Here is a 25,614-nt window from a genome sequence, read left to right on the forward strand (position 1 = left end):
TAGACTCCTATTTTCTGGTGCACTATGACAATCCCGGTCATTAGCAGTGGGAACAGCAAAAAGGTTAGGTTAGCTAGCAGGGTAAAAGATACTACATGTAATTTACAAAGTTAATAAATTATGTGTAGTCATTTAGCGACACCATAAATATATTTCAAACTTACATATATTTGTATAGTGGTGCTTTAGGAAATAATTTAAAAAAAAAAACTGTAGTGTTTTTACTTTTGTAAAAAGTTGTTCAAGAATGAGGAGAACTGGGAGAATACAAGATTACCCTTTCATTCTCCTTTAGCATTCAAATGTAGTGTGAACAATGTAGCTGTTCCGCAAGCACATTTTAATTGGCATTTTTCTAGAGTAGTATTGTTTTAGGATGACAAACAATATTTAAGTGAGTATGTTTATAGGTTTTGGTGCCTTCCTTTGTGTACCTAAGAATGACAGTGGGAAGGGTGGCAGAGAGAACATCCAGATGTATGTGAGATAGTGATTTGTCACTTAGTATTCATTTTAAGTAGTAAAAGCAAATTCTATGGGCCAGGCGTGGTGGCTCAGGCCTGTAATTCCAGTGCTTTAAGAGGCCAAGGCTGGAGGATCTCTTGAGCCCAAGAGTTTGAGACCAGCCTGGGCAACATAGTGAGACCCCATCTCTTAAAAATTTTTTTTAAATTAGTTGGGTGTGGTGGTGCACTACTATAGTTCCAGCTACTCCCGGGAGGCTGAGGTGGGAGGATCACTTGAGCCCAGGAGGTTGAGGCTAGTCAGCAGTGATCACGCCACCGCACTCCAGCCTGGGCAAAAGAGCAACGCCCTGTCTCCAAAAAAAGGAAAAAAAAAAGGTAAACTGTGGGGTGACATTAGCTAAGAGCCATCCTATTTCATATATAGGGTCTACTAAATGTGGCTGTATCAGACGGGACTTACGGTTGTGGTTACCAGAGAACACTTGTGGTCCTAAGTTGTGAATGTCACCCAGATTCTTCTTGAATGTCTATCTATCACATGTCTATCAGTAATTCTAAAATATGTAAAAATGAAACAAAGATTTATTTGGGAGTTAGCACTCCCAGAAGATTAGTTTTAAAACAGAACAGCAGAAGGAGTTGTGACATGCATCTATAAGCAACTGTAATGATTTGACAGTTATTTAGCCCTCTATTCCTAGCCCTTTCATTGAACTGACAGCATGCCTGCAAAGATAGTGAGGCCTGTTCCAGTTGCACTAATGTCCTCTTAAATGGTAGCCTGCATTCTGGGTAATGATAAATGTTCAGTGATTCATGATTTTTTTAGTCCCAGGGGATTCTGGATGGTTTCAGGTTTCTGTGAGCCAGGGTGGTTTTGTCTCTTACTTGGGCTTCTTATACATTTGTTTGGTCTTCACCATGTTGATTTTAAATTGGCAGAGATATATATGACCTGCAGTTTTAATTAATAGAGTTCAAAGCCTTCTTTAGAAACAGTATGATTTTGGAAGTGATGCTGTACTTAAGAGTGTGTAAAAGTCTGAGAACCAGTACAGGTTTCATTACATAGTAATTTTGTAACACTTGTTTTTATTTGTAAACTTTATCTTTTTTCCCCTTTGCTTTAAAAAAAAGTATGTTTTAAACTATAAGGAGAAATGTAATAACACCTACTGTGAAAAGTAACATTAGCTTTATTGTTGTTATGGTGTTTGTAATTTCTTTCTTAAGAATTTAAATCAGCTATTTTTAATAATTGTTTTCCTTTTTACGTGGCTCAGTTTCTGTAGAAGTATATATTGTTATACTACAGTAGTATTAAAATGAGCATAAACAGACCTTTTTTGTTGAATATTTGCCATTTAGGAAAGGATTCATTTCTAGCATATTGATTGTGGATTAGTTTTAGTATTTTAAGTCAAACTTGTAATTGCCTAACCCTTTATTTTTAGGGTCTGGGGGCAGGGAATGAATAGGAGGATAAAGATAAGTATTTCCCTAATTTATTACAATTGAGAAATATGTTTTCTTAATTCCTTTTTTTAAAAAAATTATCCATTGTATTTCCCTTTGGATGTAAAGTAATCTTAGAGGTAATTTTAGTAATAGTTTACAGAATTCTTATAGCTCCCCATCCCATCAGAAGAGCTGATACTTTGAAAACATTGGTGCTCATGGTTAGTATTTATTTATAGAAACCCACTTTGCTTTACGATCAATAAGAAAATGTTTTTTGACATTAAAATCTTAAAAGGAATAAAAGAAGCACTTCTGCTGTTAGCTTTCCAAATAATGAACAAGAAACTTGGTTAGAGATGACCATGGGTAAGTAAGTCTGTATATTAATTAGGTGAGTGTCATTATGCTCAATTAGTGGGACTGCCAAATAATCTCTTTAATACTCTGATCTTTTTCCCCCCTAGGGTTTTACAGACAGCCCTCATTACAGTGATCACTTGAATGACAGTCGATTAGGAGCCCATGAAGGCTTGTCCCCAACACCTTTCATGAACTCAAATCTGATGGGTAAGTTGGTAATTCTCTGCAAGTAGTCTTCTCAAAGCTTCTTTGGTCAGAGACATTTTTTATCCCTTTGTCAAGGAGCGACAGGTAAGTATCTAGAAGAAAGTTCTTGAGTTTCTGGCGGCATCTAGGGCTTTTCTTGTTCATTACAGCTTGAGGATCAAATGTCCAGAAAATTGGGAGTCTTCTCTTAAAGCATTATTGTTTTGGTGTCAAAAGAGGAAGTGGCAGTGTTTTGATTGTCAGTTTTGACAATGTCTGTGTGACCTCAAGCATTACATGTGTTCTGGGGCAGAGAAGTATTGTTTTAGGGGCATTTGTGATGTTACTGTTTCTCTTAACAGTTGTATTATGTTGTAATTAAAAATGTAACATAGCAGTGATTTTAGGCAGATTTTGCTTGCATTGGACAGTATTTCTCCTGGCACAATTTGATTAAAACATAGTACATTTAGATATTGCAGCGTTGTTTTAAGCACTTGGCTTCATATTAGGACTTTTTAAAAGTTTTGGTTTGAAGAAGTGAAGTTGCACTTTCAAGAAGGGTATGAATTACCATCTAAACCTGATTTTTATGTTTTGGCAAAACCTTTGTGGTTAATCATGCTCTGCAAAACACCCCTCCTTTCCTTTCTCCTTCTCTGTCTCAAATGAAAGTTTAAAGTTGTTCAGTCTAAAATTATAAACCCAAGCATGTTTTTTTCAGTTTGAATACCATTTTTTAAATGTGTAAATATTTTACCTTTTTGCAAAACCTGATTGAAAATAATCTGTATGTTTTATGACATTTGTTTCTTGCTTATGCTGGGGCTGAGCATATTACAAAAACTTTCATCTGTTTTACCAGTTATAACTATTTTTCCAGTTATTGGCATCATATAAATATGGAAAGTTTGTGTAATAGACATTGATTTCATTACTTATTTTATTTCTTAAGGACATGACCTATATTGTGATCTTAGAATCATCCTTTTAAGACACAGCCATACTAATCTAAGTGGATTACCCAAATCCCAAATCCTGGTGGTCTGCAGTTTCTGTAAAATGATTTGCTTTGCATAGTCTTCGTTTCCTTTATTCTCTGTAGTGTTGAGGAGACAGTCTGATCGTCTAGTGTGGATTTTGCCTAAGGTGGTTGACAGTTTGAAGCCAGAAGAACCATTAGAGTATGACAGAAGAGTGAAAAAAATCTAATCAGCAATAAAACTTGTGTTTAAAATCACAATTTGTTTCAACGTAAATAAATGCACATAGAAAATCACAGTATTAAATGTGTTATCATTCCAGATAAAAAATCAGAGTTAGGTTTATAGTAAATTATTTGGGTAGGGAAAACTTTCTAATTTATTTTTTAAATTTTCAATTCAGCTTACCATCAAAGTAAAATCAATGTAACACTCCAAATAATTTCCTTTTGGAGTATAACTTTTCCCCAAGTAGGATTTAATTTATATTAAGTGTAGTAGGGCAAGTAAAAGTCAGTGTTTTTGTAATTTTGGATTTCTTAATTGAGAATATAACTCTGAACTGTAAAAAATCAGAAATTGCTCTTTTTGTATTTATGTTCTTACCTTTATTCTTCACTCATAGAGATGACTTTTAGGCCCAATGGAATTTCATCATTAGCACAGCTTTGTGCCAAGGTGACAATTAAAATTTTGTACGGGACAAGTGTGGAAATTAAATGAATACTAAGAGGTATACATGTCAGTTACTTGCTCAGAGCAGATGTTGACTAACATTATTTCTGTAATTCACTTTGAGGTAACATTTTCTCAGTTAGAGCAATTACAAGCATGTGCTTGTTGGTTTCTTTAGTTTTCAGATGATTTTTAGAATACTTTTAATAGTCATCCATACCCTATGTATAAAATCAACATCTAAAAAAAGTCTTGAAGTAAATAATTATCTGTAAGTAGATTGATCTCTTAATAATTCAAATGAAAAATTCTGCGTTCATCTGAACTACATTGTTTAGGTACTGCTTTGTATCAGATGCAGATATACAAACCATACATTTTCTTTTCTTATTTTCAAGACAGGGTCTCACTTTGTCACCCAAGCTAGAGTGCAGTCGCATGATGATGGCTCACTACAGCCTTGAACTCCTGAGCTCAAGCCGTCCTCCTTCCTTAGCACAACACCAGCTAATTTTTTAGTTTTTTTATTTTGTAGAGATGAGGCCTCACTGTGTTGACCAGACTGGTTTTGAACTCCTGGCCTCAAGTGATCCTCCTGCCTCAGCCTCCCAAAATGTTGCAATTATAGGCATGAGCCACCATGTCTGGCCCAGACCATACGTTTTATTTGTGAGTGTTAACTACCTAATGTAAAAATGCTTACTTATATATAAAAGAAGGAGAGAGAACCCTGAAATGATTAAGCAGATAGGTTCAAAAGAAATTCACTGGTCATTGGCAATATCTGATACACTTCACTTATATTTATTTTCAGTAAAAATGATCAAATGAAGTACCTTAGTCTAACAACAGTGTAAACAATCTGCACAACAATAGCTGAATCCAAAATAGCTTGCTTTTGGAAATGAATGACTCTTAAATCACAGTGCAGTTCTATATAGCAACAGGCAATCCAACTCGATATGAGCTGAAGTAATTGAACTGACACCCAAACATGTGGGTTTATAGCAATATGTAGAGTCACAATGGATAGACTGACTTTTCTGGCTGTTTGATAATTTAAGGGAGTTTCTGGCTGAAAAACCTAAATTGTTAAAGTTCTGCTGAGATGTGTATGGTAGTATTTGAAGCATTTGGAGCTGTTGATACCCAGTCATCTCTACAGGTAACAGTTGAGAGTGGTGCTGTGAATGATGAATGTTCAGAAACAGTTAAAACTAATAGGAAAGCAGTAACATTTCATGTTGCTATCAACATATAAAAACACCATTAAGTGGGGGAGGGATTGTACGTCTAGGGAATGTTGTTATTTTGAGTATTATGTTCAGCCATAAGCACATTTGCCTGAAGAAATTGTGGATTATAAAGCACCACTGTCTTCTGTGATAGAGCTTCCAAGCACTTTAATGATTTTGTACATTGAAAAATGAGAAATTTTGTCTAACAAGGGTGGATAACAATTCAATAATGAACAATTTGCGACAGAAAGTGTGTTTATATATTCATGTAGATATTTTGAAGTGTTTTATGCTGAATCAGTTAATGTTTCTTTTATGAATTGCAGAATTCTGTGGATATGTCAGTATGGGAAAGAGGGCTTTTCTTATGTTTCAAGTGAAATAAGTACATCTTTTTGACACATCACTAGGTAATTAGCATCAAGTAGTTCTGTACTCTGTAATATTACAACTAGATGAAAAGCTTTGACCATAGCAGTGAATCCCATGGTAATTTCAAGTCTACTATCACCAAGTAGCCTTGTCTATCTCAAGCTTCTTCCGGCTCTGGTCCATTTCTCCACCCTTGATTCTCTCGTTAATTTCAGTAATATTTGTTTTCCTTTACCTATTCATAATTAGTCATATTTTTGATGATGGCAGGATCAGTTTACTGGTTGAACTTAAAAACAAATTATTCTCACAGAATTGCCTGCTTTCCATCCCCAAGTGATTGTGTAATAAACTACTATTATCTTTTTATCCCTCCATGTTTATAAGCTTTACTTATTTTAGGATGTATGTATGTCTGTATGTGATAAAAGGGAGACTTAAGGTGTAAGATTATCTTCGCTTTTGTTTGTTTTCTGAGACCCTTAATTGTGTTCCTTTCTGAGACCCTATTTTGCTTCTAGAGATGGTTTGTTAATTTTTCTTTTCAAGAGGGAATGTAATATGTGGTGGTACGGGGGAAATTGCAGGGCTGAGAGTTAGGAGGTGTGGATTTTAATCTGGATTCTGAAAATAATCATTGCCTTTCTAATAGAGTAATGCTGAGAATTTTCAGAGGTCTTATACAGCTCTAGAATTTTACAATTCCATAATCTCATAAATTTAATAACTTTTATTCAACCCTGAAAAAGGCTGCAACAAGAATTATAATTGCTATTTTGCAAATGATTAAAACTAAGGCAGAGGACAATTAAGTGTTTCTTTCTGAGGTCACAAAGCCAGTAAATGTCAAAACTAAATGTAGAACTTATATCTCCTGACTCTTAGTTGAATGCTATTTCCATTAAACCACACTGTTTAGGTGTTTAAGATACCTGTTCTTTCTTCATATCTCAGGTTTTTTACTAGCGCAGCATTTTCTTAAACCATAATTATGGAGACACTGATCTTGAGGGATGACCGTGGAAAAAAGTCACGGTTCCACAGTGAAATAACTTTGGACACCATTTCGTGTCAGTTGTTCCCTCTTAGAAATTCAGATTGTTCTTTGGAATGTTAAAGACTCTGAAAAAAGAAGCAGCTGATTTAACTTTGTTTAGCTTCCTACACCCCAAAATCACATTAGGCATAGAAGGCTTTCTGTAAAAAGCATCATTAGCTTCTGAGAAACTAGTTTTCCATGGGACACTGGGAAATGTTTCTGGTTTTTTAAGGGAAAAAAAAAGATCATGAAGGATCTCTGAAAAGTAAAATAGCATGATGTTAATAGAATTGCTATACAGTCATCCCTTAGTATCTGTGAGGGATTGGGTCCCCTGATGCTCAAGTCCCTTATATATATAAAATGGTATAGTTTTTGCATTTAACCCACACACATCCTCCTATATACTTTAAAACTAATCTTCTGGGAGTGCTAACTCCCAAATAAATCTTTGTTTCATTTTTACATGCTTTAGAATTACTGATAGACATGTGATAGATAGACATTCAAGAAGAATCTGGGTAACATTCACAACTTAGGACCACAAGTGTTCTCTGGTAACCACAACCGTAAGTCCTGTCTGATACAGCCACATTTAGTAGACCCTATATGAAATAGGATGGCTCTTAGCTAATGTCACCCCACAGTTTACCTTTTTTTTTCTTTTTTTGGAGACAGGGCCTTGCTCTTTTGCCCAGGCTGGAGAGAGGTGGCGTGATCACTGCTGACTAGTCTCAACCTCCCGGGCTCAAGTGATTCTCCCACCTCAGCCTCCCAGGAGTAGCTGGAACTATAGTAGTGCACCACCACACCCAACTAATTTTTAAAAAAAATTTAAGAGATGGGGTCTCACTATGTTGTAACTTATAAGCAAACCAGGTGTCTTCCCATTGCTGCTGGAATGTCTTTGCTTAACTCCACCTTCTGTATCTCAGAGCTTAAAGGGCTCCTCTGGTAAAACTTCTATGTTTTATTTCCATTTCATTGTAGATTACATAGGTTTCAGTGGATTTGTCTGAGAATTTAAGCCCAAGTACACTTTTTTTCCATATATCTGGTACCTCAACCAAATTTCAAAGAAAATTATTTTATAAACTTGATACTGCTTGCACTATAACCTATGAAAACTTCTGAAATCTCCTAGAGTTACAAAATATGTAGAATCACCATTTTCAGACTATCAAAGGGTAATACAACCCTGCCCTCAAAAGTTAACTATTTTGGCTGAGCGGGGTGGCCCACATTCCCAGCACTTTGGGAGGCCAAGCCAGGAGTATTGCTTGAGCCCAGGAGTTTAAGACCACCCTGAGCAATATGGTAAAACCCTGTCTCTACAAAAAATTAGCCAGGCATGGTGGCACATGCCTGTGGTCCCAGCTACCTGGGAGGCTGAGGAGGGAAGATTGCTTGAGCCAAGGAGGTGGAGGTTACAGTGAGCCAGATCACTTCACTCTACTCCAGCCTGGGCAACAGATCCAACCCTGTCTTTAAAAAAAAAAAAAAAATGTGTAAGTTTGATATACTTGAAATTTCTTCACTAGATGAGATATTGAAAATGATTATGAAGTGTTTAAGGGAAATAGTATCTGATTTGATAGTGTTTCATAAGGATGAGGCCTTTTACTTTTTCTATTGTTTTATTAACCCCAAGTTTCATGAAAGAATATGATTGTGTATTCATTGATCTGCGTTCTCTGACCTTTGGCTGTACTAACAAACACAAAATGTTGGCACCAAGAGAAACTTGAATGAAAGGAGCCTAGATACAATTGAAGGCACTAAAGCCAAGAAAAATGAAATGACTCGTTAGTTTGAAACATGGCCCTGGCCAGGCACAATGGCTCTCTGTAGGATCACCTGAGGTCAGGAGTTCGAGACCAGCCTGACCAACGTGATGAAACCCCATCTCTACTAAAAATACAAAAAAAAAAAAAAACAAACAAACTAGCCAGGCATGGTGGTGCATGCTTGTAATCCCAGCCGTTTGTGAGGCTGAGGCAGGAGAATTGCTTGAATGCGGGAGACAGAGGTTGCAATGAGCTGAGATCGTGCCGCTGCACTCCACCCTGGATGACAGAGCAAGACTCCATCTCTAAAAAACAAACAAAACAGAAAAAGAAACATGGCCTTGACCCCCTTGATTTTAATTAGTACACAGTCCCTTTCTTCTACGTTGTTTTTTTCCCCTTTTTTTAACTTCTCGTGTTCAACCATTTGTTTCATTTGCTACCTTTTTTTGCATTATAGCTCTGCTTTTTCTTTCTTTGACTACTGCTTAACTCTCATTAACCAGTCTGAGTTGTTGAATACCTTCCTCCATCTTTTTCATGTATTCATTCATCCATTTTTTTTCTGCCCTTTACCGTGCCCTTTTTCTGCGTTTTCTGCCTTTTACAGAGGAAAGTACTGTGTGGTAGAATGGTAGAATATTAAAGTGAATAATATTCAATCTATCTTTACAGACTTTATTATTTTAGTGTGATAGAGGGATAAGAATTTCAATAATTAATATACATGGCAGAATGTCAGTGATACGAATAAATTCTTACAGACATTCAGAAGAGATTACATTCAGGCACAACCAGAGATGATAAGGAAAAGTTTTATTGCGGGTCGCATTTATTCCAGTCAGCACTCTTTCTGTTATAAGTGACAGAACCTAACTTAAACCAGGTGAAACAAAAAGTGGTGTTTATTAACCCATTTATCTAAGAAGGCTAGGAGTAGATTGATTTGGAGCATGGGGGACCTAGGGGTTTAAACAAGGTCATCAGGACTCCCTCTTTCACCTTACAAATGTTTTGTTGAAAGAATAAGAACTGGAGAGGCAAATTGGGCCAAGGACAGGGGATGTGAGAAATGGGAAAAGGTGAGAATACAGTGTTCTGGTCTCTCCTTCTCTAGATCCCTCACTCCAATATTTCTAGATTGCTCCCTGGTTGCTATATTATATTGTAAGATACCTTATTCCTTAGTGGTTTGGAATGTTTTTGTTCAGTGGACATGTGCATTTAATTTATAACATCCTGTTCCTGGCAGTATCACCTTTTCCATGCCCCTGCCCTGCCTCTACAGCCTAAAAAGCACTTCTCTTTCTATGGTTAGAATGAATTTGATAGCCATTCTTTGAAGCTGAAGCTGTTTCTGTGAGCCAGAGATGACCTGAAGGCTTCTTTTCTACCCAGTCTGAGAGAGACCAAAGTAATACTAACGCCTTAGTTTGAAAGAGGTTCCACACTTTCCAGAGTACTCCTGTATGGACTCAGATCCCTCTTATCTATGGGTAATTCATCCTCAAATGAAATCCTTGAAAGAGTAACCAGGATTTCAGAAAATACAGGGAAAAGTTTTATTTGAATTTTTAAAAGCTTTTTCAAATATTAAAAATAATATAATATTAAAAAGTGATCTATATATTATTCACCAGGTCTTAGAGTAAACAAAAAATTAGTTGTTGATTTTTTTGGCATGTTTTTCTCAGAAAATTTATATGGTAATAATATATGTCCTGTGTTTCACATTTGAATCTTGTTGCTTTTTCTCCTTAGTTATTAACCCACTGTTTCTAACTCAGATCCTAATCCATTAATGACTTTATATTTGATTAAATGGCTCCTTAACACCTTTTTCATGGACCTCACCAAGTCTTCAGTCTTTTGCCTAGTATTCAACTTACAGTGGATTTGTTCTGTTTATATATTACGGGATATTCAACAGAAGATTGATCAAAGCGATTGACTCTGGCTTGAGACTGCCTTACTCTCTGTAGAGGATATTTCACAGAGTTTTGTTTTCTTTTTTTTTAAGTTATCTGGTCTAATGGATTTTTTCATGAGCTCACAACATTGGCTTAACTGTGTGTCCTTGCAAACTCCAGAGACTTAAATGAAGTGGACCACCTTTACTGTTATTTGTTTATCCAGTGCATTTCCTCATTGTCACTTGGGTGTGCATTGTCTATGATCAGTAGTCATCTTTATGGAACCTTATTGTTTTATAGTGGGCCAGTTGCATAGATCTGATAAATGGTTCTTCTTTGAATCATCCTATTGTTTGTGTCTAGTTCTAGCCAAGTGAACATGAACTCTTAACCAGAGTTCTGAGTTTTGCCTGTAGTGAGGTGGATGACAGGGGCTGTGGCTACTTGGTCACTAGAGAATAAGAGAAAGATTGCTTTTAAGGAGCTTTTGTAGCTTTACAGTTCTGCTGTATGCATAGAATTTCAGAAGCACACCATAGCACACAGTTGAGAATTTGGGACACTGTTTTGATTTAAGAAAAGTCCTAGAGCAGCATTAACAGATCATGCCTCCTATGTGGTAACATTTCAGATTCACTTCTTCTTCTTTTTTTTTTTTTTAAATAGAGATGAGGTCTTGCTGTCTTGGCCAGGTTAGTCTTGAACTCCTAGGTTTAAGTGATCCTCCTGTCTTGGCCTTCCAGAGTGCTGGGATTATAGACATGAGCCACTATACCTGGCCCAGACTCACTTATTATAGTAAAGATGCTGCCTTCATCATTTAATAAAGGCTTTCAGAATGTTTTATGTAAAATAAATGCTTTCATATTAAAATTCTCATAGATGTTTGAACTGGATAAATAATATGTCGTAAAGAATAGAAGTAGGGGAAGGTATTACTGGAACTCCCCGTACCCTGAAAACTCCAGGGCCTCTTTCAAAGTGAAGAATTAACAGTAGCTTGATTAGTGGCCATGGTATTTATATAAGTTTTAATTAGCCATCAAAATAATTTTTTAAAAAAATTTGAAAGCATATACTGAATTGCTTTGGTTTAAATTGTACAAATATTACTATTGTTTGAAGGTTTCCATTACATTCTGATCCTTTAGTTGTATAGGTTTTTTACTACATTGCTGTAGTTGAATAAGCCTCACGTCTTTAAAGCCCCATAAAACGGGTGCCTATTTTGAATGTCAGGTCACCATTTTAGTAACCTCCTTATTTCCACATCTCAGCTTCTTTTTTTACCTGGAAAGTTCAGCCTTTGCCTTTCATAATTCATGGTTTTTGTGACTTCCAGTTTGGTATTTGTTGTTTTTATTTGTGATTTTAGATTTTAGAGGGGCTTTTTTTGGTGGTAGTGGTGTTTGGTTTTTTTTGATTTTTGTTTTTTGAGACAGAATCTTGCTCTGTTGCCCAGACTGGAGTGCAGTGACACATCTATGGCTTACTGCAGCCCCAACTTCCCAGGCTCAAGTGATCCTCCCACTCAGCCTCCAAAGTAACTGGGACAACAGGTGTGTGCCACCACACCCAGCTAATTTTTAAAAAATTATTCTTTGTAGAGACACGGTCTTGCTGCGGTGCTCAGGCTAGTCTTGAACTCTTAGGTTCAAGCGATCCTCCAGACTTGGCCTCTCACAGAGCTATGATTACAAGCATGAGCCACCATGCCTGGCCTGGCCACTGATTTTAGGTTTCTGTGAACACTAGAACTTGCCATTCTACCTGTATTTCAGAACTTTCTGATACATACACACGTGCATATGCACCCACCCACACATATATGTATGAGGATGAGTTTTTAAATACTTCTTTATCTTGAAAAATGTTTTTTTGGGTATTTCCATATACGTGGTATGGTTTGGTGGTTCCACAGTCATTCTTGTATTACATATTTGTTTTTTAGTTTGAGTATACCTCTGAAGGATTATCACATTTCTAAGTTCCATGAAATTTTTAGGGAGTCAAAATTAAATGAGAGTACATTACTAGGCCACTTCACAGCAAATTAAATCAATTAGTAAATGTATAGTTAATTTTAAATTTTATTAATTTCTCTTACATACTTTCCCATGCTTGTCCCTGAGATTAGGGATTAGCAAACTGTACACAAAGAGCCAGACAGAAAATAGTCTAAGGTCTGTGGTCCAGGATACCAAAATCAATGATAATCAATGAACTAGGCCATAAACATATAATTCATGGCTTATGAACTAAGCCCTAAGCATATAACTACTTACATGTTTAAATAGCTATATAAGTACTTAGATATCATTGATTTGGGGCTATAAAAATAACAGTTGGTGGCCTGGATTTGTTCCATACGCTACATTTGCCAGTCTTGCTCTAGATAATTTAACGAAAATACTTTAAATAGTAGTAACTCTGCCAATTTGTTGAAGAGTTAATAAGTTATATATGGCCGGGCGTGGTGGCTCACACCTGTAATCCCAGCACTTTGGGAGGCTATGGCAAGTGGATTACCTGAGGTCAGGAGTTGAAGACCAGTTTGGTCAACATGGCAAAGCCCTGTCTCTACTAACAATACCAAAATTAGCTGGGCGTCATGACGCGCACCTGTAATTCCAGCTACTAGAGAGGCTGAGACAGAAGAATCACTTGAACCCAGGAGGCGGAGGTTGCAGTGAGCCAAGATCACATCACTGCACTCCAGCTTGGGTAACAGGGCAAGACTCTGTCTTTAAAAAAAAAAAAAAAAAAAAAAAGGTTATATATGTGAAATTTTATAGAAAGTACCAGGTTTTTTCTTTTTTATTTAAAAAACAAATTCAGACACGATGGTTGGTGGTTGTAGTGGTGAATTACACTAAAGTTTGAGGAGCTATACTGCCTCTATACAGAATGGTAAGTTACCAATTAGGTGAGTTGTTTTTCTGTTGTTTTGCTTTCAAATATGATATGGGCAGATTTCTAGGCAAATGTCAGATTTTCTCCCTCTGAAATCCTATGTTTCCCTTAGTTTTCTATAATCAGAAATCTTTTAGAAAAACCCTACTTCTCAAGACAGCAATATAAGATTGTAGCTTTAGTGTACTACGACATTGGGAGAGGAAAAGGTGAAAATTAGGCTGCTTAATAGAGGTGTGGCAGTTGAGCAGTTGCATCTCTATTGAGCAGCCTAATGTAGAGAGAAGCCTTCAGAGAACAGCTGCAAAGAATCTATCGAGGGAATCTATGATGAGAGGATAGTGTGAGAATAGCCCAGTAATAAAAAAAGCATACTGTTGCTCTAGTGAAAATCTGTACTGCCCAACATATGAGAATCTCCCCAAAGGGTATGTGCAATAAAAATACAGCATTTTCTAGGCTGTGTATAAGTAATTTTTGTAAGATAAATGTAAATTACGGATTTTGATGTAGTTTATAAAACACAGAATTTAAAAATTTCACGTACAGTGATTAATGGTTAGGGGTTGAGGAATTTTCTGGTTGTTATATGCCATTCACTTTCAACTTAAGGCTGCCTTCTATCTTAAGGGTTTAACTGGGACCCTGTCTCTACAAAACATTTTTTGAAACATTAGCCAGGTGCAGTGGCACCTGCTGTGGTCCCAGCTACTTTTCAGATGTACATTTGGAAAAGTTAAATGCAAATTGTATAAAGAAAACAGTCCCAAACACAGTTACGAAGATGAATTTTTATACCCAATAAAAGAAGACATTGTGTCTTAGCTCCACCACAATGGAATTTAACCCAAGGAAGTAATTGAAAATACACATAAAGATGTGTATGCAACAATGTTTGCCACACACAGTATTTTATAAAGAAAAATTAACATCACCCAATATGGGACTAATTAAATTATAATAGGGTCATATGATGAATAACATTGCACTCATTAAAACTTACCTTTCAGGCTGGGAGAGGTGGATAACTTGAGGTCAGGAGTTTGAGACCAGCCTGGCTAACATGGTAAAACCTGGTCTCTATTAAAAATACAAAAAAAATTAGCTGGGTGTGGTGGTTGGCGCCTGTAATCCCAGCTACTCAGGAGCCTGAGGAGGGAGAATTGCTTTGAACCCGGGAGATGGAGGTTGCAATGAACCAAAATCGCACCACTGCATTCCAGCCTGGATGACAGAGCAAGACTCTCCAAAAAAAAAAAAAAAAACCCCACTTACTTTTCAAAATAGTATTTTGTGATAGGATTTTTATACAGTATTTCATAGTGGAAAGGCAGAGTAATGTATTACTGCAATATGTGTAGATAATAACATCTAAATAATATCAAAAAATTAACATTGGTCTGATTGGAAGTTAGTGTCAGGAGATACACCGTATATCTGAAAATATACTATACTTTCACAATGAGCATGTATTATGTTTATACGGAAAAAAATACTTAAATAAAACTATCTCGTAACGTAATTGGAAGATAAGAGGAAAGGAAAAAATGTTTAGCCACAAAATCCAAAAATATTATTGGCAGACTTTTCTTGGGAGGTTTAATAAGACAGTTGTCACGATATACTAAGCACATTGGTTCTTCGGCAGGATTTCCTGTGTGGAGCCACAAGAACAAATCTTTTTTTTTTTTTTTTGAGTTGGAGTCTTTTTCTGTTGCCCAGACTGGAGTGCAGTGGCACAATGTGGGCTCACCGCAACCTCCATCTCCCAGGTTCAAGTGATTCTGCTACCTCAGCCTCCTGAGTAGCTGGGACTACAGGTGCACACCACCACACCCAGCTAATTTTTTTACTTTTGGAAGAGATGGGGTTTTGTCACGTTGGCCAGGCTGGTCTCAAACTCCTGATCTCAGGTGATCCGATGGCCTTGGCTTGCCAAAGTGCTGGGATTACAGGCATGAGCCACCGTACCTGGCCATAAATCTTTATTTTGTTTAACTTTTACTTGGTCTGAGTGATCTCCTTGTTCTCCTTTGAGCAGGATTTAGGCATTCTTCACTATCCCTCCTCCTTTCTCACCTATCTTGCTGGTCTTTGGTGTTTTGTTTGGTTTGGTTTGGTATTTCTGTGAGATGGAGTCTCACTTTGTCACGCAGGCTGGAGTGCAGTGGCATGATTTCTGTTCACTGCAACCTCCGCCTCCCAGGTTCAAGCAGTTCTCCTGCCTCAGCCTCCCGAGTAGCTAGGATTACAGGTGCCCACCACTATACCCAGCTAATTTTTGTACTTTTAGTAGAGATGGGGTTTCACCATATTGGCCAGGCTGGCTTTGAACTCCTGACCTCAAATGATCCACCTGCCTTGGCCTCCCAAAGTGCTGGGATTACAGGCGGGAGCCACTGTGCCCAACCAGTCTTGCTGGTCTTTATCTTCCTAACGCATATGTTGTTTAGCTTTCAAATTCTAACACAAGTTCTTCCTTTTGTATGAATATCCTTAATAGATACTGCCTTGTACCTCTATCTCTTAATGTTCCTATAAACTTGATTTTCCAGTTAAATTGCAGCTCCCTGGTGAGAGAACATGTCTTTAAACCTTTGTGTGTGCTTCATTGTAACTGCATAATTATGTAAAGTTGTTTTCGTGGTGGTGGTGGTGTTTTTTTACACAGAGTTTCACTGTGTCACCTAGGCTGGAGTGCAGTGGCGTGTGTGATCTTTGCTCACTGCAACCTCACCTCCCAGGTTCAAGCGATTCTCCTGCCTCAGCCTCCCAAATTATAGGCATGTGTTATAGCTAGGATTATAGGCGTGCATCCCACACCCAGCTAATTTTTGTATTTTTAGTAGAGACAGGGGTTCACCAAGTTGGCCAGGCTGGTCTTGAAAAGTTTTTAATGAGAAACCCTGGTTTGGTCTTTATTTATGCTCTTGAACAAGTCACTTAGAGTCTTATTTTTTTCACTTGCAAAATGGGTACATCAGTGTAAGTTTACAGGACTGTTGGATTGAACATTGTGGCCACTTCATAAACTATAAAGTGTTCCATAAATATGAGTTGTTAGGTTCATTATAAGGGGTATTTAAAAAGTGGTTGATTACTGTCAGCATAGGGATAAAAAGCAGATCACATGGGAGACAGCAGCAATTCCTGTCTAGGACCAAAGCAACCAGAAATTAGAGAAAGGGTTAAGTAAATAATTACTCCATATCCATACATGGCATATTACACAGCCATCAGAGTCATATCCTTAGGTGCTGATAGAAAGATCTCTGAGATACATTAAGTAAAAAAGGCTAAGTGCAGAGAAGTTTGTTGTAATTTGTGTTAGAAATGATACATATCTAAATGCAATGTGGTATCTTGGATTGGATCTTGGAACAGAAAAATTACATAGGTGGAAAAAACAATGAAATTCTAATAAAGTCTTGAGTTTAGTTAATAGTAATGCTCTAATGTTAATTTCTTATTTTTGACAAATGTAGCATGGTTATGTAAGATGTAGGGGAAACTGGATGAGAAGTATATGGGAATTTTCTGTACTAACTGACACTTTTTTATAAATGTAAAATTATTCCAAAATAAAAAATTTAATTAAAAAATAGTAGACACTTTTGTGTTTGGCTAGAGTATCTCTGAAAGAATATACAAGAAATCTGTGCTTTTTCAAACCAATAGAATATACAACACCAAGAGTGAACCCTAATGTAAACTATAAACTTTGAGTAATAATGATGTGTCGGTATAGGTTCACTGGCCAGGCATGGTGACTCACACCTGTAATCCCAGCACTTTGAGAGGCAGGAGGATCACTTGAGCTCAGAGTTCAAGACCAGTCTGGGTAGCCTAAGGAGACCTTGTCTCTACAAAATAATAATAATAATAATAAAATTTTAAGAAATTAGCTGGACTGGTGGTGCATGCCTGTTGTCCTAGCTACTCCAGTGGCTGAGGTTGGAGAATCGCTTAAGCCCAGGAAGTAAAGACTGCAGTGAGCCATGATTATGCCATTGCACTCCTGCCTGGTGACAGAGTTTGTCTCTAAATAAATAAAATACATACATATGTACTGAAGATCCATGAATTTTTAAGTCAAGAATATTTTTAAACTTTTATTTTTAGGAAACAGCAATTCTAATGAGTGATAATAGCAAGTGAGAAGAACTTTTTGGTCAACATTTAGTCCTTTCCCTTGAGTGCATAGCACTCTTGTACCTTTGGGCAGTAGGAAATGGGAAACATCAAAGACCATCAACAACTTGAGAATATTCAAAAATCAAGATAATCTGTATTTCATAATTAAGTACTTACATAAAACATCTTAGTAAGAAGACGTATTGATGTCTGGGGTAAGGGAAAGGCAGTATAGAAGGAAAATATTGGAACACCTCAGAGTTAATTCTTTAGTGATAAAATTTTACCTAGGGCTGATCCCTGTCACCTTTCCTCTTCCCCTACCCGCAACCCTAGAGCAAGATAGACAGAAAGACACAGAAACAAATTATATCTGGGTTTGTCCTCACGTTTACTGGGTAACAAGTGGGGTCTGAGGATTAGGTTTTGACTGTCTTTTCTAATCTCAATCAAATCTGAAGAGTCCCTTTTTCTCCCCTAAAATGATAATACTAATTAGGAAACTCTTACACAATTTCAGTTTTTTACTAGCCAGAAGAAACTGGCTCTACAGGGAGAGTTTGAGAATGTGGGTGAGGTTGTTCTGGTGGTCCCCAGGGTTGGGTGTTGTAGGCAAACAATTCCTTAGAGATCTGGCTTGGATTGGAGGCTCTTGGTGTAGGGGTGAGGGACATTGTTGGGGGTAGGAGTGGGTTCTTGGAAATGGAGTTGAGAAAAATGTCAGTGAGCTAATTCATAACTTCCCCTTGGGTTTTTAAAGATTCTACTTAATTTGTTAAAATTATCCTCAATTTGTTTAAAAGTTCTATTTTTTTAAAAATGTGTACAAAGAGCCAATAACATGAAAATATACTTTCCTCTGTGTTGTCAAAAATTTTGTTATCTGCAACACAAAAACTATAATAGTGGCTCTTTTAAAATCATAATAAACTATGGCATGTTATAAATTTAAAGTTTTCAGAAATATTTTTCAAATGATTAGTACTTGTGTGGATGAGTCCTTGGGACAGGTGTTTTTTGTTTGTTTTCTTGTATATGTGAAATCTGAAGTAAAAATAAACCACCCCTTGCTTAAAAAGAGGTTTAGGATGAAGTGGCTAAATCTCAAATTTCCCTTTTTGCTTCAGTGTGTCAGTTAATCTGGCTGTAGGATATATTTATCTACTGTGAAGCCCACTGATGCATGCAAAGCTAAGCAGAGTACAATTTTCCCCAGTAGGTCTTCTTTCTCTGGGCATTTGTAGCTGTGCCTCAGTGTGTGGAGTCCGCTGGGGAAAGCTAAAAGGGCTAAGATGTCAGCTATTGTAAAGATACTGAGATCCTGTTTTAGGAAGGGAATGAGACATCCAGTCTTTAAAAAAATACGTATTTCTTATTTCCCATAAGGCAGTTAGAAGTCTGCACAATAATGATAATTGTTAATATTGTAAATAGGATATCAATTTATGTGGCATTTAAAGAATTTTGAAATTCCTTGTATTTTGTTCATCCTTTTTCTGTGAGTATTCGAATTTCTGTTTCTTGTCTTAATATCAGAGATTTTAATTTGTTCTTATAGTTCGTTAACTTGAACCTATGGCCGAGGTTAGCCATTAACTGACTAGTTGAGATTATTTATCTTAACCTATTGTTGCATATAGTATTTTAGGTTTTTGTTGACATGGATACTATTGTATATTTTAAAATGTATGGAACTTGTCAAAGGTAGCTTAATTTGACTTTCTATCTTCATAAAAATATTAAGGGATTTTTTAAATGTCATTAAATATTCTTATCTAAATCATTTATATATTACCATAAATCACAGTTGTATTAAGTCAGCCATAAAGATTTCCTACTTAATGCAAATGAACACGTAAGGTATCTAGAAAGCGTTAATTTGTGAGGGAATAAATTAAAGTGGTTAGAATTGCTATTGAGCTGTATATGATAGATGAAATATTTTAATTGAAGACACAAAGAGTTCTAATACTTCTAATGAGAGAGTGTGTAGATCATTTAATGTCATAGGAGAGCAAAGTAGAAATTTGGAAAAAGTAAAAATGACTCCTAAATTACCCAGCAAGTTGTAAAGATACACCTTTCTCAGCATGCATTCTCATGATAGCATAGCAATGTATAATATATCTGATTAGTGTCGTTAATTGACTACCTTGAAAGATAATGGTTCTAAGGGTCAATAAAGCACACAATAAGAAAGATGTAATTGATGTAATCAAGGTAGGCTAAATGAATATTTGTTAGTATCTGAGTATTAAGATTTTTTAATTTTAAGGAATTCTATTTTAAATATACTATGGTAGGGGAAAAGAACCATGCTTTTGCCTTGAAAGCACTGGCAGAATAGATTAGTGTCACAGATAGTGTGAAACTATCACACTGAATCTTTTTGGCTTGTGTTAATAGGTTCTGACCTAATGTGTATCACATTTTCATTTTTAATACAGAATCTAAACAAATGCTTTGCCAGTTGAGAAACTGGAGTCCTCTTTCCATGGTGCTCATTACTTATTTTCTCTGACTCGCTCATATGAATTTGGTTGAAAGTTTGCTTTTAATTGGAGAAGCTGAGATTTTTGGGGTACAGGAAGAAAATAATGCAAGAGTAGTGATGAAGGTTGCTGCTTTCTGTCTAGTTCCACAAAACCCTTTAATTTAGGAAGCTCAGTCTGTCTTTACAGGTTGCTTGGGCTGACCCTAGATAGAATGGATGCATTGGGTGTTGAAACTAAAAAGGGACTTGGTTCATCTCACTATATAAATGAGGAAACTGAAAGTAAGCCCCTGTGTTGGGTTAGAATGCCAACTGATTTAAAAGGTCGAAACGCTCTAGAATTTTTACCTTCAGATTATTGCCAACATTAATTATTATGCGAAAAGGGGGGAAAGTTTGATACGGTAATAGGAGATTAAAATGGCAGAGTGTGGCTTCCTGGGCTACAATGGGTCACTGGACAGAAATGTAGAATTCCAGTTAATGAGGAACACATTTATATTCTGTTTCAGATGCATTGTGCCTGGTGTTAGTCCCATACATTGGACTTGAAATGGAATCATCTTTTTAATGCCCTCTCTTTTTTGGCCTGCTGTGATCCTACTCTACTGTAGCTTTTTTCTTGTTTTAAAGATGGAGTTTGTGACAACTAGCTAGTGCCGAATGCTGGTTGGCTTCTTGGTGGAAGGAATGTGTTATTTCACCCTGGACGGAAGCATGGAGTGTCCAGATCCAGTGAGTTTCAAGCCAAACTCTATGAAAACATAGTGTCTGCAACTTTTGCTAGGTATTCATTGTGTTCATAAAAGAGAAATTCAGGGATCACTGTGGGTAGGGACAATTCCTTCTCTCTCTAAGACCTAAGCAAGAGAGATCATTTAGACTGAGGTCCTTGGTGTATTCTTGTTGAGGGAAGATGACACAAAGGGGAATAGAACTAATCAGTAAACCTTGCAACCCAATTTGGACTTCACCCATGACAACCGTCAGCCACAGGAAGCCCAACTCCCATCTCCTCTCTTGGTTTGCCTATGTGGTGCAGAGGAATAGGTAGGTTTGGTTTGTTTATCTTTTTTTTTAAAGATAAGGTCTCACTCCATCTGCCAGGCTACAGTGTAGTGGCACAATCTTGGCTCACTGCAACCTCTGCCTCCCGGGCTCAAGTGATCCTCCGGGCTCAGCCCCACCAAATAGCTGGGACTACAGGTGCGAGCCACCATGCCCAAATAATTTTTGTATTTTTTGTGGAGACAGGATTTTACCATGTTGTTCAAGATGGTCTCGAACTCCTGAGCTCAAGCAATCCACTAGCTTCAGCCTTTCAGAGTGCTAGGATTACAGGCATTAGCCACCGCACCTGGCTGGCTTGTTTATAAACAGTTTGTAAGTGGAAGAGGAGAAAGTGCAGTTACCCCAAAATGCCATATGAACAAGATGCTAACCCCTCTCTCCTCCGCTTCTTTTAGATTACCAAAGAAATCTAATTTCATAGTAATCACAGGAATATTTCTGGAGTATAGTTTATATTTTCCATGTGATTTAGAAGGGAAGGAAATCCTCTGCCCCTCATCCAGTCTTAAGGTGGGAATGAGAATTGTACTCAAAATTTTTTAGTCCAGAAACATGAGCCTGCTGACAGCTGAGGGCTATAGTTTTCTAGATTTAGGTAGAAAGACCTGGGGGTGGGAATATCCTCCAGGCAGGACTAGCCCTGTGGCCTGATCTCACTTGAATTTTCAGGTAATCTGACTTCCCAGTGATTTAAGACTGTAGTGCAAAGAAGCCAAGTCTCAGGTAGTTTTTTCAGGGACCGGCCTTGGGTTAGCTCTGCCTGAAGGTAGATGACTAGTTTGGCAGATAATGTGGAGGAAGGAACACTACTCTTTGGAATGCCCTCAGCTGTCTAACTGTACGGATTGTGCCTGGCCCAGCTGCAACTTGATCTCAACAAATGTTCAAGGAGAGGAACTGTGATAGGGCCACTTAGATTGCTGTATAGCAATCTAAGGAGTATAGCAGTTGAGGTTCCATGCTTCCAGCAAGGTGTAGGTGGCCTGGATTTTTTGTGGGAAACCAGTGGACAGACAATTCATTTTTGTGAAATTGATTTGGTATAGCACAAATTCTAATAATTTTTCCTGTAAGAGTTTTACTATACTATCTCATATTTTATTGAGTACCTTTTATGTGCTAAACACTCTGCTTAAGAGTGTGGGAAATATCAAGATGAAAAAGACATTACCTTCAAAAGAATTACTAAAGACTCCGACTTTATACTTAATAAGTTTATGATGAGTATAAAAATAGAATACTGTCTAGACATTACATTCCATATTAAGCTGTAGTAATATAGAGCATTTTATTTGAGTAAGGAAAAAAAAATAAAATCCAAACTCATTTAACTAAAACATGATTTTCAGTTTGAATACTTTAAGTTTCAATTAGGAATTCTGCTTTTTCATGGCAAGAAGTTATCGTGGATCTCCTGCACATCATTGTTCTGTGTGTCCTACCTCTAGGATAAAACCTCTAGGCTCCTTAGTATGGCACTTAAAGATCTTCATTTTCTGGCTCAAGCTTTGTTTTTTTCTCATCTTCATCTCTACCAAGTATCCCACACTCTAGCCATATCCCAGTGACTCCCTATTTCTAGAGCTAATACTCACTTTCACAAGTTTTTGCCTTTGCTAGATGACATTGAATTTCTTCTTATCCATCAAGGATTAGCTTATGCTTGACATCTGTAGCTTCGGAAATAGACAATCACTGCTTCTTTTGTATTTCCTTAATGGTTTGTGCAGCTTGCTGAGTAGCATATCTTAGTACGATTTATCATAGACATATGTGTACACCTCTGTCTTTTTCTGTTGAATTATAAATTCCTTGAGGGCAGGTCTCTTTGTTATTTATATTTCTATCTATATCTTCTACAATATGCCTGAAATACAGCAGTATTCAGGAAATTAGCATTTCTTGACTGGCAATCCCTAACCTTTCTTTTGCGTCTTTTTTTCTTTTTCTTTTTATTTTAATGCTCATTTCCTAACATCCCCCTTACCTTTCAAGAAAGGAGTGCTGTCATTGTCTGCTGGAAGATACAGAACTCCTGTTGAAAAGTAAATTTAGGCTGGGCTCAGTGGCTTATACCTGTAATTCCAGCACTTTGGGAGGACAAGGCAGGAGTATTGCTTGAGACCAGGAGTTCAAGACCAGCTTGGACAAGATAACAAGAGCTCATCTCTACTTAAAAAAAAAAAAAAAATCAGCTGGGCCAGGCATGGTAGAATGCACCTGTAGTCCCAGCTACTTAGGAATCTGAGACAGGAGGATAGATTGAACACAGGAGGTTGAGGCTGCAGTAAGCCGTGATGATGCCTCTGCACTTCAGCCTGGGTGACAGAGTGAGACCCTATCTAAAAGAGAAGAAAAAAAATAGTACATTTAGAGATGAAACCTGGCTTTGGCCCCATTCTTGAAATAGAGTCTTAGATCTTCTCAGTAGGGATGGAGGACTTTAGTGAGTGACTTCCATTTTGAGAACCGTATTTAAGCCTGACAACTAATTTTTTGTGATCCCTTTTTGAAAACTTGTTTATCTCAGTATTATGTGATTATTTATTACTCTTTGACGTAGGAGCATATTACATGTTCTGTTTATTACTCTATTAGGAGCTTGTTACTTGGGGAAGTGGTTGTAGTTGGCAATCATCCCAAGGTACTTACAGCCAGTAGAAGAAAATATTGGCATTTAACCTACTGTAATTGTTTGTTGAGACAGGGTCTTGTTCTGTTGGCCAGGCTGGAGTGCAGTGGCATGATCATGGCTTACTGCAGCCTTGACCTCCTGGGCTCAAATGATCCTACCACCTCAGCCCCCTGAGTAGTCGGGAGTACAGGTGCACACCACCACACCAAGCTGATTTTTTATTTTTATTTTTTTGTGGAGATGGGATCTCAGTTTGTTGCCCATGCTGGTCTTGAGCTACTGGAATTAAGCATTCCTTCCACTTGGGCCTCTGAAAGGCTGGGATTACAGATGTAAGCCACCATGCCCCACATATAATGTTTTTATAAACAGTTACGATTTTAAGGGAGGTAGTAGTGGGACAGGTAGGGTGGAAAGGGTTAGCCTTTGTAAGCATTTCTTAGGATACATGAATTCCTCTCAGTTGTTTCTAGTTTCACAAAAATCTCAATGTTTGTATTTCCAAATAGACAGCATTCTTGATTTCATGATATAGTTGGTTGAGTTTTAAGTTGTTTTATATCTTTGGCATCTAGCGTAATGCCTTGCCTGAAGGAGGCACTAAGAAATATATATTGAGTAAGTGAATGAATGAAAGCTGTTTCTTACCGAACTCAGTACTAAAATGAGGGGGAGGGGGGGGTTGTAATGCAACAAGGAAGGAAAACAGAAAACAGGAAGCATCTTTATTTTGCTCTCTGTTTATGTTGCATGACTGCAATGTTAATTCTCAAGCAGTTAAATGTCTGATTGAGCTTTGGTTTGCACTGACAATACGTTGAACATTTAGATTTGTTCTCTTTCTGTAGTTTTGGAAAATAAATATTCTTTTGGGTTCTGTTTATCTCATAGGATAGATAATGGTTATCCACCCTTTAACTGGAAGAATTAAAGATCAAAGGTTCAGAGTTCTATTCAAACATTATAGTTTAGTTCCTCTTGTTGCAGTAACTTTAATGTACTTCATTCATTTATTTGTGAAGTGAGCTACATAAACTGATAAATGAAACATAAGTGTATTTTAGTCTTGATGTTAGCCTCTGATTGTAAAGAATATATGTAATTTTTAAGGTTTCAACATCAGAATATACGTTCTAATAATTTTTGGTGAAATTGGCAGTGACATTAGTGGCATTAGCATCTTACAAACAACTATTACTACTACCTGCAGACTATCATGGAAGCTATTTTGAAAATGCTTAGGACCTGGTGAAGATGTGAATTATACTGGAAGAATCTGTAGTAAGTAGGAAAAAGCACAAGCCTGTAGGCAGATTTTTAGGGAAGGCCATACTGTCTATTTTTGCCTAGATTTTAATTCTGTTTCACTAATGCCTTATATTCCACTAGTGATTAATTTGGGTTCATAAGTATAATCTGTCAGAATGTTAATATATTATTATAAATGAGTCAAGTTTGGTTGCTTAATTCCTAGCAGAGAAGTTTTGTGCGAGAAAGGTCAGTCATTTTGGAGTGTGGTATACTATGGATGACAATTTACTGAAGGGATGGGATCTAGGGTAAAGAGTTTAGCACCCTGGGCACCAGGTAAGCAGAGAGATGCTAGGCAATAGGAGAAGATTGTAAGATGAGAGAGAAGAGGAAGACAAAGATGTATTCCTTCCAGGCCTGAACTCAGAAAAATAGGAAAAAATGCCTTTTTCCTTCTCTCTCTCTCTCTTCTCTCTAGTTGCCAGACTACCATTTACATAGTTCCTTACTGTTTTGGATTCTGTCCTGATTGTTTCCATAACATTGTCTCATTTTATCCTCAGATTTTACAGATGAGGAAACTGAAGCATGACAAGATTAAGTATCTTTTTACTTGACACTATCAGTACTGACAG

At 37.1% G+C, this 25,614-nt stretch overlaps 1 protein-coding gene across 6 annotated transcripts in view; it reads left to right on the forward strand.

Moving 5' to 3' along the window:
- TCF12 (transcription factor 12) overlaps nt 1-25,614 on the forward strand; it is a 379,427-nt gene that overhangs the window by 171,539 nt on the left and 182,274 nt on the right. For all 6 annotated transcript variants that reach the window (XM_030930025.1, XM_030930026.1, XM_010374267.2 and 3 more), the window contains one exon: nt 2,393-2,495. In XM_030930025.1, coding sequence (XP_030785885.1) covers nt 2,393-2,495 — 103 coding nt within the window. The remainder of the gene's footprint in view (nt 1-2,392; nt 2,496-25,614) is intronic.

This window comes from Rhinopithecus roxellana, chromosome 5 (assembly GCF_007565055.1).
Source record: "Rhinopithecus roxellana isolate Shanxi Qingling chromosome 5, ASM756505v1, whole genome shotgun sequence".
In the NCBI taxonomy this organism is placed as follows: Eukaryota; Metazoa; Chordata; class Mammalia; order Primates; family Cercopithecidae; genus Rhinopithecus; species Rhinopithecus roxellana.